The sequence below is a fragment of the Pelodiscus sinensis genome, chromosome 5 (genome assembly GCF_049634645.1).
Source record: "Pelodiscus sinensis isolate JC-2024 chromosome 5, ASM4963464v1, whole genome shotgun sequence".
Taxonomy (NCBI): Eukaryota; Metazoa; Chordata; order Testudines; family Trionychidae; genus Pelodiscus; species Pelodiscus sinensis.
Genome location: NC_134715.1, coordinates 74,901,426 through 74,919,551, shown reverse-complemented (window position 1 = coordinate 74,919,551; position 18,126 = coordinate 74,901,426). Strand labels below are relative to the sequence as shown.

The window sequence follows — 18,126 nt, the reverse complement described above, 5'->3', positions numbered from 1 at the left end:
TCTAGTCCACAAGATATAGTAGAATATTAGAATTCTAGCATTTGTAATATGAACGTGTTTACAATCTTTCTATGACACTTTTATATTTATAACCGAGGGAGTTTTTTTAAAATCACAATCATTAACTTTTAATGAGACTTATACTTCTAAATCTCTTAGGTCTGAAAATCTCCCCCAAAAGACTGGAGTTCTAACTGCACATACAGTTGATTATTGGAAAAGATGTATTTATATTTATATTTGTGAGTTTCATTCTTGTTAGTCTTATGACTACTTAACAATATCCTGTTAAATTTGACTGGATCACCGTCATATATATCAAATATTAATAAGGGGTTACTTCAAAAAAGTTCTGTGATTGCCTCAATTTCACATGATTAGAATTTATTTTTCTTCACTGTACATAATAATCTATCCCTGGTAACAAAATCTGCATCTAGAATACATCTGCAGTTGTGTACAATTATTAAAATTGTCAAATACAACAAAAAATGTAGTGGCAGTCCAACCTGCCTCTTAAACCTAATTCTGCTTTGAGGCAAGAAAAGTACAATCACTGTGTAAAGACAAAGTAATATGCCGGCAATACTTTTTTATGGCCTCTGCAGAAAATGTGGGAAGCAAAATGCATAGCTGAAGTTAAATTTTTCATAATTAGAAAATTAGGTTTGAATTTGGGCTCATCAAGATTTACTGTGCGGATGGTCAGCTGTTATTGTTCTGCTCATATGTCACAATAAAGCTTAATCCATGTAAACCACATGTCATTTTGTACTTTATAGTGCTACATGTTTTACTGATTAATTACAAAGTTTCAAAAGCAGTTTTTGGTGCCTATGGTAACACTTCTTTTGCAAGACACTGTTAAACCAATCAATCCGATAAAAACACATTTTGGAGAAACTTGAGAAGGTGAGTCCCTCCCCTCTCACTCCATCCCCCCAAAGAATTTTTAAGTTGAAAAGAGATCGGAATAAATATCTTAGCTTTTTCACTTACACTGTTTTTGGTTGCTTCAATTTCTTTTTTTTTAATGTGATACAATTTTTAGAGCTAAATAACAGAGCAAATATGCATTATAAAATCATAAAGGATGAAACAAGCTTACAAAATCTTAAAGAAAAGTAATCAAAATAAGGCAGCATCATACTAGCAAATGGAGTGTGTTTTTTGTAAATAGTCTGAGGAAGAATGCATTAATGGCATCTGAAATCCCCTTTCCTGTGATTACATCATTTGCAATAATCATGGAACCATAATTTTGCTGAAATAGCTAAGTTCTATAATTTTTATAAGAGGACTCCTACAAGTCAGCACTCTGCACTAGTGCACATGATTTATTCTGTCATTACTTTGAAAAATTGGTCCTTCATTTTTCATCTCTATTACCATAGAACGGAAAGATGAACATTAGAATATTTATTGCAGTGGCTCAGGATGTCCATACAAACACCTGTCACCATCTCTACTCCCCTCTGCATAAATTTCTCCAGCTCATCCACCTTGTCATTACAAATAACTATGTCCTTTATTCAATTAGACACATGTCACTTTGAAGAGTCAGACTTGTCAAATCTACTCTTGAACATAATTTAAAGCCACAATCAATTCACCTTGTGAATAGAAACAATCTCATAATTTAAACAACCAAACTAAATAAAACATGCATTTTTGCAAGTATCTTCAGAATTTTGTATGGTTCTTTTCTAACCCATTTAAATTTAAAAAGTAGTTGTATTATTTTCCTTTTATTTAGCAGTAGCAGTTAGGTTATGACCTATCATATGACACCAGCTAAGTAGGATCAAATTGAGCCAACACATATATAGGAAACCTCCACAAAAGACCCAAATGCTGTTGGAAGTGGCATTCTTCCCTCTCAGGGTATGTATACACCACAAAGTAAGGTGTAATTGCAGTGAAGTAACAATAGTAGTCAAGATCCCACAATATACTTCCCAGCAAGTTAAGGAAATATGGATTGGATAAATGAATTGTAAGGTAGATAGAAAGCTGGCTAGATTGTTGGGCCCAATGGGTAGTGATCAACAACTCGATGTTTGGCTGGCAGTCAGTTTCAAGCAGAGTGCTCCAAGAATCAGTTCTAGGGCCAGTTTTGTTCAACATCTTTATTAATGACCTGGATGAGGGGATGGATTGCACCATCAAATTTGCAGATGACACTAAGCTAGGGATAGAAGTAGATATATTAGTGGGTAGGGTTAGAGTCCAGAGTGACCCAGACAAATTGGAGGATTGGGCCAAAAGAAATCAGATGAGGTTCGACAAGGACAAGTGCAGAGTCCTGCACTTGGGACAGAAGAATCCCAAGCACTAATACAGGGGGGACCGGCTGGCTAAGCAGCAGTTCAACAGAATAGGACCTGGGGATTACAGTGGATGAGAAGCTGGATGAGAGTCAACAGTGTGCCCTTGTAGCCAAGAAGGCTAATGGCATATTAGGGTGCATTAGGAGGAGCATTGCCAGCAGAATCTAGAGAAGTGATTATTCCCCTTTATTCGGCTCTGGTGAGGCCACATCTGGAGAATTGTGTCCAATTCTGGGACACCCAGTATAGAAAGGATGTGGATGCATTGGAGAGGCAAGCAAAATGATTAGGGGGCTGGAGCATATGACCTACAAAGAGAGGCTGAGGGAGTTGGGTTTATGTAGTCTGCAGAAGAGAAGGGTGAGGAGGGATTTGATGGCAGCCTTTAACTACCTGAAGAAAGGTTCCAAAGAGGAGAGAGAGGCTGTTCTCAGTAGTGATGAATGGCAGAAGACGGAGCAGAGGTCTCACGTTACAGTGGGGAAGATCTAGATTGAATATTAGGAAAAACTATTTCACGAGGAGGGTGGCGAAATACTGGAATGGGTTCCCTAGGTAGTAAATGCCCATCCCTAGAGGTTTTTAAGTCCCAGCTTGACAAAGCCCTGGCTGGGATGATTTAGTTGGGGTTGGTCCTGCTTTGGGCAGAGGGCTGGACTTGATGTCCTCCTGAGGTCTCTTCCAGCCCTAGGATGCTATGATTCTATACAGTGAAAAAAATCAGGTTGTTGGCCCCTCCTAAGTCCGTGTGTCAGAATTTTCACTTCTGTGATGGATTAAAAATAGAGTGGGTACATCTACTTGGACTGCAACTGCATCTTTAACTGTGGTGTCAACAGACACAAGGTCAGTACTAAATTGGTGTCCCAACACAGTGTTTGAAGAAGACCCAAAACATGCTTTTTGTAAGAGTACAGTGCATCATGATCACATTGCAACCCGTCTAATTTCATTTTGCTGGTGGAAGTTGGGCTGGAGCAGTCCCCACCCCAGGTCCTGCTTAGTCAATTAACTAGTTAAATGTTAGGTCAACCTAACATTTAATGGGTTGTGTGAACTGAAGGCAGTAGAACTGTACCTGGCATACCCCAATGAAGGGACTCACCATCAACTGAACAGCACCTGCTAAGCCAGAGGCCCACTGAGTTGAGATGGGTTGGGGACAGATATTTGTAACTGGTGGTATGGGCCCTGTGTAAGGGCCCCCGACATTAGGTCACTCTTCCTCTGTCTATGGTAGTGTTTCCCAAATGGGGTTCCGCGGAACCCCGGGGTTCCGCAAAGTGAAGATGCGGGTTCCGTGAGAAAATTCCATTACAGTAACATTTCATGATTTTTTAAATTATTATTTAAGCATTTATGAATTTTATTTAAAACAATTTGCATTTGTGTTTGCCATGATAAGTGTCCTTGTGTAGAGCCAGCTTAGCCAGAGAGTGGGGACGATGATGTCACTACTTAGCGCTGCGCGCACAGTCAGTCAGTGGTGCGATCGCATGTTATATACCACTGTAAATCCCCATACTCAGTCTCAGGGAGCGTGGATCATGTCGGTGACTGAATATGAATATACTAGCACCGTGTCGGACAAAGTCAAAGCTTCAGCTGTCAAACCATTTGCTTGTATGGGAGTGTGCAAGCAGTGCTCTCGTGAATACTTTACTTCTGTATAGTCGCGTGATTCTTGTATTTAAAATACAACCATGACAAATATAAATTGACTATGATAGATTAATCTACATATCATGACCTTGTTTAGCATTTATTTATTGTTATCCTTTCTTTTTTGTGGTTTACTTTTCAGCTCCATATATGAAACTGTTATTAGGGGTTCCGCAAAATTATTTCGAGTTTAAAAGGGTTCCACGGCCAAATAAAATTGGGAAACACTGCTCTATGGTATACTAACCAAGCTAATTTAGACTCAATGGAGAGTTTTGGTGCATGATTTGGGACAGTGTTTCTGAGGCAAGATGACTGTCTAGTGTGCGCTAGCAGTGAGGCTTCCCTACTGAAAGATGAAATCACAGAGAGCTGAATTAAGTGGGGAAGCCCTGAAGACATTGGCGTGGAGTGACTGGTGAGGAGCAGTATGGCCAATGGGGTGGCTGGTGAGGACCAGTGTGACCAGCGGGGCGGCTGGTGAGTGCCAGATCAATAGTGTGTGTGAAGAGCCAGTTTTGGTGGTGTACTGTTGGAAAGAAATCCCTAGGTACTGAACTCAGTCCTCGTTGGTGCCAACTCTATCAGGCAGAAGGATTACACTTAGGCATGATTTTTAAAAAACCAGGGCCTCCTTAGTGTCGCACACATACGCACATTAAAATATTAAATACATATCAATAGAAGGTTTGAAGATTGGTATGAAGATAAAATTTTATAAATAAAAAAAATTAGTAACATACTTTTCATTGGGACACTTTTGTTAAGTAAAATTCCAAAGGCTTATGTCATTTTATAAGGGAGAAATATGGCATGAACTGTAAATCATGGAGCATTTAACACACATAAAATACTCAATTATTTCCTACTTTACTCAGGTATGGTACTTTTTTTAACCCAAGTAAAATATTTGACTAATTATAACAAATGTGTTTAAAGTAAGGCCATGACAATAAAACATTAAAATTAACAATGACAAGAATATATCCTTACCATTCTGAACATCTAACACATGATGTTTATCCAATGTCCAACCACCCATGTTAGAGGCATCCAGTTCATATCCCTGCAAAATGGCAGTCCGCTTTTCCCAGAGAGTTAGATCCAAACAAGACTCATATTCATAACCTACAGACACTGGAATAATAATAAATCCCATTTTATATTCTAAACCATGCTTGAAAAATGAAATTTTGTTGAAAAATTGCCTTTATAGTCCTATACTATAAGTTTGTGACCTTTCTGCCATCACAAATTTTAAAACTATATCTCATTTATCATACAGATATTGTTAAAAAATTTCACAATTTAAAGAAGTAATTTCAGATGATTAAAATGATCTTGTTTTTAAAGACTGCAATAGACTAAGTCTATCCAAAAAGAGGAGTATAGTGAAGAATGGTTTTCTTTTGATTTATCACTGTGTTTAAAATGAGATCCACAAAAACTATCGACAATGGGCCTACCCTCAAGTTTAGTTTTTATTCTCTGGTAAAAGTCACTTTGTACTCTTATTTCATTTTGAAACAGATTTTATTAGAAAAAAGTTTGCCTTGCTTCATTCTAACACATTTTACTACAGTGCTGTCATGCTAAATACTTTCTGATGAACAGATATGGTAAATTTAAAATTAATACTATTATTCTAAATCAACACCACACATCATTAAAACAGTATCACTCTGTACATACCAACAGCTTCAGATAAGCCATAGACCTTCTGGTTGTATGCATCCGTTTTATCCCATATGAATGTGTAAGCCAGATTTGGTGATGCAGGGAACCATTTCTGGAAAAGTCTTCCCACCACTGCCACCATAAGATGAACTTTCATTAAGTTAAATGGTATAACGGACTGAGTCATGGTGATCTTAAGAACTGATTTATACCCTGCAGCTCTGGAGCTTAAGTATGATAATTTCAAATCAGTTCCTGGGATTGTAGTCTCTTCATGAAGTACCTAATTGTTGATAAAGAAACATTACAATAATTTAAATTATTTCCAGGTTAAACTGAATATAGTAGTATTTTAAAATCATACCACAAACAATAGTGTATTAAAACCCATAATGAATCAGTGTCTGCATTTTAATAAGTAAAACAAAAGAAATCACAATGTTTTGCTTCTTCTTGAAGACATCCATCCTAAAGTCTTTTTGTTATGTAGCTGTTATACTCTGTTGCAAACTTTCAAAGACTCATGACCTTGCAAAGACCTCTCTCTTTTTTGGAAGAATATTTCCAATCTCTTTTCTCACAAGTTTTGTCAGCGAAGCATCCTCTTTCTGTCTAAGTGCACTGGGCAAACAGCTTCTTCTGAAGCCACGCTCCATGCTGTGAATCTGTAGTGCATGCAGTAACTGTGATACAACTAGCACTCTCCTGATCAAAGCTAAGTGAGTGCTGGGCATCTGAGACCCAGCAATCACTCCTGCATGTCCCTGCATGAATCTGACAGCGCTCTTCTGGAATAAACACTTAGTTCACTCAGAGGTAAAAAAGGTTCTTGAAGCAACAACAACAACAAGCCTAAGTAACCATACATTGTGACAAGTCAATTTTACTGTAATTAAGAATGCAATTATGAAGATACTTGTTAGCACAGAAAAATAATTCCTTTTTTCCATCCCTTGTCTATATTGTCTATTTAGATAATAAGCTTTTCTGGTTATTGCTTATTGGTAGTTATTGCTTACAATGGGGATATACAGCCACAAGCACAATGGGGATCCAGGTTTTGATTAGGGCCTTTATTACTGTAGTACAGTTAAAAATAATAATAGTTGTGTTTTATAGGATGGGTTTTGAATATCAGTCTTATTTTTGAATTGTAAATATTTTAATATTTAATATCTACAGCTTTCTTCCATTTTTTGCAAAGACAGAGATGCAGGATGCCTTAAGGAAAGCTCCCCTATATTTCCTGCTCAATTTTCACTCTTCTGACATCATCTCACTGCTTTCTCAAATCAGAAAGGTTCAATTCTGTTTTTAGAAGTTTCCTCCCTCCACTGAGAATTAGAGTTTGTGCATGGTAGTAGGACATGAAAGGTTTCTGCCTTCTATGGGTTAAGATAGTCCATCATCTTTAGTTCACTCAACACTTTAACTGGCAATGGGAGATCTACTCTAGAAAAATCCTCAGATGTAATTTTAAAACTGTTTACAGTTTAAGAGGGTCCAGGGACCTTGCTTATTGAGTTGAAGAGGACACAGATGTCATGTCATAATATCCAATAACTGATGGAAACTATATTAAGAAAGATTTACGTGGCATTAACTATATTTTTCTCATTCACCACTCTCTGACCAATTATCACTGACGGCAACTTGGCTCATCTAACAGGAATCAAGGATGGAAGAAGGCTGTCATTTAAGTCAGGTATATATAGGCAAGCAGCTCTCTTCTCTAACTTCCCACACTGTGTAGAATTTCGTATCATAGTAGAAAGGAAAGGAGGACTAGGATGGGGAACAGATTACAAGGACAAGCCCAATTACTGATAAGCAATTGTTAATTGTTAAACATCTGCTCTTCCCCCTTCACCACTGCCAGCAAGTGACATACAGTACTGTCGTTAAAAAAAGTGCTTAAAATTGGTGATATTTGTGTTGCTTCTTAAAATTGCTTGTGCAGTGCATTGGCCCAAGATGCAGAGCATATAATGGATGAGCCTCTGAACTGTAGGGCAAACAAGTCTTTGCAGGCTAAAAATATAAAAACCCAGACAGAGACATAAGCAACAGAGGATCTTTTCCTTTACAAAGACCTTGAAGGCAAAACAACTCTCTAAGATGTTTGAAGGACTCCCACGCTGCACTTTAAAGCTGAACTAACAGATGCTGTTTTCTTTCTGGGAGAAAAAAGAAACTTGAGAAACAAAGGGAAATAATACATCCATAAATGAATACAGTGTGATGATTCCTGTTAGCCTCAAAGTTTACTCAAATCTCGTGCAAGCAAAAAGAGTAGATGAGTAGTGCTAAGTGCCAAAGCATCCGTCACCCTCATAGCTGAGAGAGAACAGAAAGTAAACAGGCCATGGTGGTGGGCATTTTCACAGAGCTCTGCGGTGGGTTTGGGTGGCTGCCTCGTTAAGGCAATTTTCTTCCTGAGCTAAAAAACTGACTATTGCCAGGGCAAGATTCACAGAGGGGGTTTAGGTTCAGCATTGCAACTCCTAAAGTTTGGCACTCTCTGCTTTGTAGAATCCATAGTACTGAGGTATACACTCAAGTGCCTCATACAATGCATGGAATCTAGTCATCTGACAATAGGACTCCTAGCCAGCAAGCTGAGCAAGGTGCTGCTTATATTAACCATGGGAAATGCCAAGGAATAAGGTGTATCCTAAGCATTGCCCCTCAAAAGGACTTAGGTACCTAAATTTAGGTCAGTGGGAGGTGGCCATCTTTGCTTGGAATTTACAGTCAGGAACCCTCTGCTGGAGTGAGGCACCTCCTACTTGCAAACAGAAGCAGGAGAAGCTGCCATAACCTCTCTCATTCAAACACCCCACTTTGTATGATCAGGAAAAGGGGTCTGAATCCCCATCTGCAATCAGCATATTTACAGATTACAGAGTTCTCTGCAGTATAAAAAATAAACTGATGGGCCCAAGCTGTAGAGGATAAACCCTGGAGATATTTGAGTGAGAGAGTAAACTTGTTGAAATGGTATGTACTTAGAACTGGATGAAGTTCTCCAAACATTAAGAAAAGTCTTTAAAAGCTCCATTGTGGTTTCTTCTCAAATTATTGTAAGAGATCCGGTGAGCAGGAAATAAACAGCTAGGCTGCCAATTAAGACCAAACAAATACAGGCTTAGGAGTTTATTGTATTTACTACAAGGAACAAGGATTTAAAACATTTCATACTAAATTCACAAGTGTCTCCAGATGTTATGATTTAACAGCTGTAACATAAGATTCATTGGCTGAAATCCTGTCCCTGTTGATATCAATGGGAGTTTTGTCTCTGGGTTCAATAGGGCCAGTATTTCACCTCTTATAAACGTTTGCAGGCGGACTCTTCCAACATCGTCTGAACAAAATGCAGAGTCAGAAGAGAAGGAAGAGAGCTCTGGACCCTAGTACTACTTTAATAGCCCTCATCCACAGAACTGAATAAAGACCACACACACCTGCTAACTGGTCTCTTCAGCATATAATTCAAACCCCTAAAAATGCTACTTCCCGACCCAATGTAAGTGAAAAGAGTAGAACCCTGAATCAACCTAATTCCTTTGAGCATCAGTGGTACTGAGTCATGGAAACATATGGGGAAGGGAAGTCACTAAATTTCAACTTTAAAATAGCTCTTTGTCAGGGCCACTGAAAGATTCATCCCCACAGCAATTTGGTGGGTTAAACATACCAGGGCAAGGTTTAAAGTAGGGAAAAGAGCTACTTGTAGTTATGTTGTTTGAGAATCTCCTCCTAAGAATGGAGGGTGAAAAGGGGTGTAGCATGGAGGTTTTGGAGGAGGCAGGGAAGTAAATTCAGTTACATAGCTGGAATGGATGATGTCTAGTACGCACCTGACCATGGTTTTTGTACTCCAGATGTGGAAAAAGAGTGCTAAATGGTGCATGGAAATTGGCAGATGGTAGCTGGTTTGCAACTCTTGAACATCATTTACATGAGGGCTGAGATTGGGATGATGATGTTGCTACAGCATTGGAATGATGATGTTGCCACAAAGAGGCAGGGAAATGGAACTTCTGAACTCAGTGACTCTTAAGACTGCTGGAGGTAAAACTGTTGAGTCGTTGGTCCAGGCATGTATGATTGCCTATGAAATTTTCTCTTTAGGCATGTTTATATATTCCCAGGGAGTGGAGGGTGGCCCTGGACTCCTTTCTAGTGTTTGAGAACAGAGGAGTTTCAGCAAAGGACTGGTCATTCAGAGTGTTCTAAGACCTCCTCATGAATCATAGAACACTAGAACTGGAAGGGACCTCGAGTGGTCATTGCGTCCAGTCCCTTGCCCTCATGGCAGGACCCAGTATCATCTAGACCATCTCTGATAGATGTCTATCTAGCCTGCTCTTAAATATCTCCAGATATGGAGATTCCACAACCTCCCTAGGCAATTTATTCCAGCGTTTCACCACCCTGGCAGTTAGGAAGTTTTTCCTAATGGCCAACCTAAACCTCCCTTGCTGCAGTTTAAGCCCATTGCTTATGGTTCTATCCTTAGAGGCTAAGGAGAACAATTTTTCTCCCTCCTTCTTGTGACACCCTTTTAAATACCTGAATATTACTATCATGCCTCCTCTCAGTCTTCTCCTTTCCAAACTAAACAAACCCAATTCTTTCAGTCTTCCTTCATAGGTCATGTTCTCTAGACCTTTAATCATTCTTGTTGCTCTTCTCTGGACCTTCTCCATTTTCTCCACATCTTTCTTGAAATGTGGTGACCAGAACTGGACAGAGTACTCCAACTGAGACCAAATCAGCGCAGAGTACAGTGGAAGAATGACTTCTTGTGTCTTGCTCACAACACACCTGTTAATGCATCCCAGAATCATGTTTGCTTTTTTGCAACAGCATCACACTGTTGACTCATATTTAGCTTGTGGTCCACTATGACCCCTAGATCCCTTTCTGCAGTACTCCTCCCTAGACAGTCACTTCCCATTCTGTAGTGTGAGACTGATTGTTCCTTCCTAAGTGGAGTACCCTGCATTTGTTCTTATTAAACTTCATCCTATTTACCTCAGATCATTTCTCCAGTTTGTCCAGATCATTTTGAATTATGACCCTATCCCCCAAAGCAGTTGCAACCCCTCCCAGCTTCGTATTAGCTGCAACCTTAATAAGCATACTCTCTATGCCAATATCTAAATCATTGATGACGATATTGAACAGAACCGGTCCCAAAACAGAACCCTGAAGAATCCTACTTGTTATGCCTTTCCAGCAGGATTGTGAACTGTTAATAACTACTCTCTGAAGTATGAAGCCATGATTCATGGCACATCACAATGGCAGTAATCACTGTCATTGAATATGTATCTGCTGCATCTACTAGTGATTGAAGAGTGGTCCTGGTAACCAACTTGCTTTCTCAGTGAGAGTATGAAATCTCTCTCGGTTCTGATGCAGAAGCTAGTTGATGAAGTCTGTGAATTTGGAATCATAGAACTATAGTACTGGAAGAACTAGAGATCTTCTAGACCAGTCCCCTGCATTTCTGTCAGGGTAATCATACCGTGCCATTAATACTTGGTAACTGGCCACCTGGAACTAAAGTCTAGTAGAAGTGAAGACTATCCCTCCCAATAAAGCAGGTAATTTAAATCTTTATCATCTGGAGTAGATCTATTGTTGTCTAAATCTGTCTGTGGCAGCCCTGACAACAAAAGAGTTTGGGGCAGGATGAGAAAAGAGAAAGTCTGCCCTTTTGTCTTGGGACAAAATAGTTTTTCTGCCCTCTTGAGGATAAGGGCACAGGTGGCTGGGGAATGCCAGACAGTACTAGCGTAGCTCCATTAACAAGAAGTACTATTTAGCTGGACCTAGAGGACTGGAGAATTTATAGGGAGGATCCTGAACCTTCCTCAAGTAAGATCTGTAGCTCCTCTGCAACCCAACATAATCTTTCCTGGAACTGTTTATGGTTGTTGGAGGACTTGATACATTGTAACAACTGCTTCATTGGGAGATGAAGACGACAATCTTGGCAGTACCAGCAGATCCATCTTATAATCTTGCTCTTCCACGGGAGCAGGAAGGAGCTGTCCTCTTGCTGGGGATGGATAGACTGTCTAGATCACGTTGATTATGCTGCATGGTTCAAGTCTTATGGTGCCCTGTACGGTCAATAAGATGGGTCAAAGGTTGGTTGTGGTGGTTCCCACTGCATGGGAAACAAACAATTCTGAGGCAAGTGCTGATTTGGAGGTTGGTTTCAGACCAGTCCAGGCCCATTGTCCAGGCAGGCATACCTTAGAAGAGATGACAGTTCAGGAAAAAAATGCTGATTCTAGATCCATTAGCGGTACTAATGGGTTCCGTTGGAAGTAAGCCATGACTAGATGATGGAATGGGAGACGGACTCTTCCCACAAGTTGCATCTCCTTGTGGAGTTGTGAGGAAAGGATTTGGTGGTGATGGAAGAGAAGAGATGCTAGAGAATAAGTGTCATCAAGTAGAGCATAAGACTCTGCTCTCTGGAGTGTGAGGGGGGTCTTGTCAACCTAAACCAACAGAGCTGGAGAAATTAGTGTGTAACACAGGAAGATGAGGCAGAGCCTGTATCGTGGTGGGTGAAGCTCTTGATAGTTCTCTTTTATCAGAGCTGTCAGTTCCCAGAATGTAAGAATAGTTAGTACCAGTTCCCAGAATGTAAGAATAGTTGATGTAGTCTGGTACTGCCTGAGTCCTGGATTTGAGGATTTTCTTGTCACAATCTTAAGACTTAAGACATCCTGAGTCTTCATGGGCTGAGCAAGACGATTTCCTCAACTTAGGTAAACTCACATCTGACTTCTTTGAAGTGGATTTAGAGGAAAATTTGCTCTCATATTTAAGAGAATGCTCTCTGCCCTCACGACAAGAAACTGGTAAAAGATCTGCGAGGTTAGATTCCCTGAGTCTAAAGTCAGGGAACAAGTGGCAGATATGCGCAGAATCCCAAGGCAGTCAAGGCAGCATTAATGGTCACCATTGAGCGAGAAGCAACATGGACAGAAAACACAGATTTGAAGCCCATATTCCTGGGCATAGTTCAAGATGGAGAGGAATTCCTCTTGATTGACAATCTAACTATTAAACCATCAAATTTAGCTACAATGATCAGATAAAACTCTAAAACATTTTATAAAATATATACGTATGTATTTACAGATCAAAGGTTAAATGAAGATAAAACTCCAGATATTGCAGGTGCCAACCCAAAACATGCGGTAAAAAGAAACTGGAGAAGTGCCCAGTCCATTCTGCCTTTTTTTCCCAAGTTGGAGGCACCCTTGCAAATCAACAAACATAGCTGACAAGAATCCTCTGACTCTGGGCACGTGTGTGGCCATGAAGGAATATCCGTAGGGACCAGCACTCAAAGAACATTAAGTTTAGACTCTGACACATTATACTTGTTTTAGATGTAACAATTTATATTTCCATTTGTTATCCCTACTCATTAACCTTAAATCACAATCTTTGATAATAAAATTATGATTATTTCACACGTGTACCAGTCTAGCAGAGTGTATGCTGTTTCTCTAGAGGCAGCATACCTGGTCATTTCTGAGTGTTTTCAGTGACAGGGGCAAGCTACTACTGGGGGGAGGTGTTCACAGTGACTTAGGGGCTAAGACACTCCTACTGCTAATCTGAAAAGCTAAGCAGAAGGCAGAGCCTGAGGCAATTGTTTAAGTGGGCAAACAAATTAGGATGGCAGGGAGCCGACCCCAAGTTTAGCACCAGAAAGTCTCTCTCTCACTGAGAGAGGGGGAATAAACAGTCTCAGGAACTATGAGAAGTGTCATACCATGATCCAGTACTCCCACTCCAATTATTCTTATTCACAGGGAAACAGCTTCAACAGGAAAGATTGAAAGAGCGCCACATTAGAATATCCCATAGCCCCGCTGTTGCATCATTTGACAGAGAACAGCTTCCTCTTTAAATCCCTTCTCCCCTGAGGCAGCAGGACTAGAACTGGGGGTCTGCCACATCTCCTGCAAGTACCTTAATCCCTGAACTATAAGTTAGGAGGATGCAGCAGTGCCTAACTGCAAAGCTCACTTATTAGGAGCCATTCCAGTTAGCGCTCTGAGTGTGCTTACCAGATCAGGCCCTGCAGGCAAGCTAACTGGGAGAATGAATATCTTTCTCCAGTCTGTGGAACACTCTGGGGCTTGGCCGTCTGGATGCCTAGTGAGGGGCTTCAGTGCACATATGCTCAGGCAGACACATAGGTGCCTGGGGGATTTTTACTGCAATCATTTAGGAGCTCAGCAAATTTAGTTGCCTAAAGGGCTCAGTGGCTGATTCTGAGATTTAGGCACCTAAAGTAGCAGTTAGATTTCTAAACTAGTCTTCGGAAACAGTACCTTTAAGGGATGATGAAGCGTTATATCTATGGTTAATGCAGCATACCATTCTCCCTGGAGTGTGGTGCTGAGTGTTGCCAATCCACATTAGCAGGATGGCAGATTAGCAGGGAACTGGGGAATGGCTCCTCTATATTTTCCGTGCCAACTCCAATCTCTCCTATAGTAAATCTGGCTTTGATTCTTTTCAGAAAAATAATGGAAAGCATCCCTCAGAAATTTAATGAATAGTTTTTTTAATAGCATAAGCCACAAATCTGATTTTATACGGGGTGATGTAGCATTATGCACGGTACTTGTGAGATGAGAACCTGACCCTTATGGTGTATATTATTTCTTGAAATATTTGTATAACTTCCATTAGCAGAAATAGGATACATGTGTATACATTAAGTGGAGAAAACAACAGTTTAATTATTAGCTTTCTGCATGTATAATTAGTGTTTTAACTTAATCAAAAAGTGCTCACATTAGGACAGGTCAAACAATAAGCTATGTATGAAGATGGCTTTTTAAAAAAAATATATGCATATATAATAAAGACCTTTTAAGGTTCTTTACAACTAGCACTATACATGGTTACTTTTATCTTATTTTATAATATATTTGTCATTACCTATCACTTTTGGAAACAAATCTATCATTGCTGCCACCAGGTCTGCTGATGGATCAGAGGGAGGGGGCAATTGCCTTGGGGTCTGAGGCTTCTGGCTGCTGTTAGCGTGGCTGTAGTGGTGGCCAGAGCCCCCGACCCTTTAAATTGTCACTGGATTACCATGAGGTGCACTCGAGGCAGCGCTGAGAGCTGGTTGCCCGAGCCCTGCCCCTTTTGTCTGAGGCTCCACCCCCTTAAGAAGCACAGCGCCACCCCACCCCCCCAAATACACACCCTGCTTAGTGGCCTGGCAAATCTGTCAGCCTCTCTGGCTGTTGCAACATGAAAATCAGAGCTGTTTTGGAATGGATTGTATTATGCAAATAATTTTTGACCTAAGTGAAGGATTAAAGCATATACTGGGTAGCATAATCTAGTCTTAAATGTATTTAATTGTAATTTGTTTACACTTCACCAGTTCCTACCATGAACTGGCATTTAGTAGTTTTGTCCATTTTGCAAAAGCTCTAAATACAACAAATTTTAATTGCACCTGCTAAGTTCCCATCAGGAAGCAAGGACATTTCTTCCTGAAGAGCTATGAACACGTTTGACATAAATTATAATGAAGCAAGCAAGCAAACAAACAAAATAGCTATTTTTAGCAGAAAATCCTCACAAAAAAAAAAGGCAAAGCAAGCAACAGAGGAAAGGAGCAGAGGGTGAAAACTCAGAGAAGGGCGATGGCAGGGCCTTGTTTTCTAGGGGTAGGTCAAGGAAGTTTGGTTTTGTGCAATTAGAAAGTTGGCACCCCTAGGGTGTACAAGTCAGGTATTTGCATGTGTGATACTTTCATGCACCTGATTTTGACTAAATAATATCAACATTGATTTATTCACATGCAGGATTTATTCATCATTCTTTATTATAAATCAGAAGTTTATGTCTTCTTTATGTCAATTTAAAATACACCCAATAGAAAATATTATTTAGCTTGAAGCACACTGTACCTGTGTCTCAGGGATAATGGGACTGTCTTCAGGAGAAATCCTAAAGAAGGTAGATAAAGGTGATGACACAATGACAGGGTTTGGCCTCACAAATCCACTCAGATCACAGCTGGGAATGTCATTCTCTTCCTTCTTCATGACCAGGGTATCCATGACATAAAAGACATTCCATGGAATCCACACTGTGTGATATTGTGTGAGGAATGGTGATCGTTCAAACACCAGAGTTAGTGAGGCACCACCATTTGCCACCAAGTCAAACCTAAAAGAAATTGTAGCATTATTCAGCAGAGTATAAACAGAAGTCACATACTGTGCAAAGCTATTTACAGTTTGTATTTTATAGATCTGAAGTCTTCATCCTGCTGCTCTCATTTTATGCCAGTTTAACTCCACTGGAAGCAATGGAGAAGTTAATCAAATTACATTAGTGTAAAATGGGGTAAGAGAGTGGGGAATATGGCCTCTATGTTCAAATAAACAAGAACATTTTCCCTTTCTCAAAATTATAATTAAAAGACAATCAACGCATAAGAAAATGTCTTATGATTGTTTTCTACAATATTTACAAAAGGAACAGCTGGAAGTAATAGTGTCTACAATTTTCTTTTCAGGTCTACATTTTTAAATCCACAAACAATAACTCCTGGTGTAACAAGCCTCTCTAAGTAAAAATACAGTGTCCGTATTCTAATCAGAGAAATGGGTGGCAGCAAACTCACATTCCATCTTGGCGAGTGATTGTGTAACCGTATTCTGGATAATGTAAAAAGGAAACATTAACTCCAATGAGCGGAGTTCCATCAGCAGTTAATACTTGGCCCCTGATGACAGATGCAAGGCTGTGGGAAAAGATGCTGAATTAGAATATGCATTTATTTTCTGAGATATTACTAGCTTGATTATCAACAATATAACTTAAAACAAGCATACCATTACATAGGAGCTATGTAATCAATGCTGAAACACTTCCAAGACATTGCTCTCTAATTTACATTCTCTAGCTGCTTCTATATTTGTCCTGTTTTAATTTGGTGCAGATTGTATTTAGAGAGTTACCATGCCCTGTAATTTCGGGGTGCATTTTTAAAAACTTATAAACTTTTCCTTCTGAAAGTCGTATCTCTGGCACTTTCGTAAAGAAAAAATGTACTTTCCAATTAATTACAAGGCAATCTGTAACTCTGTGGGACCAAGAAGTGTAAAATTTAAAAAGAGCAATAAAGAACATTTGTACACCAACTTTTAATCAACTGTGATGCCCAATTGCATTAGTGTTACTAACTGCAGAATCAGGAATGCTAGTGTAAGTCATCTTCTTTCACTCAGTGCGATATAAGACAACTGCTTTCAATTACTGGTTTATTTTTAGGGTGGGCATCACTACTCTGTAAAAGAACTAGTCAAACTGTGCATGCAACTGTACGGTCATGCACTTAACAGTCCTATTACATTAATTCATAGGCTGTGTCTACATTGGCATCCCTTCCCGGAAAAGGGATGCTAATGTAGACTTCGGAACTGCAAATTCCGTGGGGGATTTAAATATCCCCCACGGCATTTGCATTTACATGGCTGCTGCTTTTTTCTGGCTTGGGGATAAGCCGGAGAAAAGTGCCAGTCTAGACGTGATTCTCTGGAAAATAAGCCCTTTTCGGGAGGATCTCTTGAGAGTAGAAATAAGAGATCCTCTGGAAAAGGGCTTATTTTCTGGAGAATCACGTCTAGACTGGCGCTTTTCTCCGGCTTATCCCCAAGCCGGAAAAAAGCGGCAGCCATGTAAATGCAAATGTCGCGGGGGATATTTAAATCCCCCGCGGATTTTTCTATTCTGAGGTGTCTAATCTGCATCCCTTTTCCGGAAAAGGGGTGCAGTGTAGACACAGCTACAATGTTTATTATTTACAGTTCTCAGCTTAAGAAGTGCCCTCTTGCCTTTCCTTCTGAGGGCAGTTTCATTGTTTTGATATATTGTCAACTGAGCTAACCCAAATAAACCAAGATGTAGTTAATCTTGAATGGCCCAGGTGTGAACGTGGCAAAGTGTATGTAACTTGCTAGTACTGGCAATTGGAATTTTTGTAAGTAGTAAAATAGTCATATTAATAGATTTTAAAAAAAAGTAAATGATGCATTTATTGAAAGTCCACAAAATATCACAATTGCAGGGACCCTCCTAACAACATAAAGCACATATACACTTCAAAAATTCATTTATGTTCCTGAAAGACTGATTTATTCACATTCACCTCTTATTGAAAGGACTTTCCCCAGGTATTACATGAGTGCTGTCTGGGCCTGTAAGAAAACTAATCCGGTCATAAAAAGATTTGGCTGCTTGCTGAGATGGTGATTGTTGGCTTTGGCTAATGATATCTTGGGGATCAGGCAGTCCACGACAATAGGGCTGATTTTGGCAGGAACTCTGCAAGCAGCAGTCTGGATCCATGCAATCAATTAATCCATCT

At 39.8% G+C, this 18,126-nt stretch overlaps 1 protein-coding gene across 23 annotated transcripts in view; it reads right to left on the bottom strand.

The window, feature by feature from the left end:
* Nucleotides 1–18,126, bottom strand: part of TENM3 (teneurin transmembrane protein 3) — a 2,294,790-nt gene that overhangs the window by 61,528 nt on the left and 2,215,136 nt on the right. For all 23 annotated transcript variants that reach the window (XM_075930244.1, XM_075930245.1, XM_075930247.1 and 20 more), the window contains 5 exons: nucleotides 17,908–18,124; nucleotides 16,381–16,500; nucleotides 15,659–15,920; nucleotides 5,685–5,952; nucleotides 4,986–5,129 (listed from right to left, as the gene is read on the bottom strand). In XM_075930244.1, the coding sequence (XP_075786359.1) occupies nucleotides 4,986–5,129; nucleotides 5,685–5,952; nucleotides 15,659–15,920; nucleotides 16,381–16,500; nucleotides 17,908–18,124 (1,011 nt within the window). The remainder of the gene's footprint in view (nucleotides 1–4,985; nucleotides 5,130–5,684; nucleotides 5,953–15,658; nucleotides 15,921–16,380; nucleotides 16,501–17,907; nucleotides 18,125–18,126) is intronic.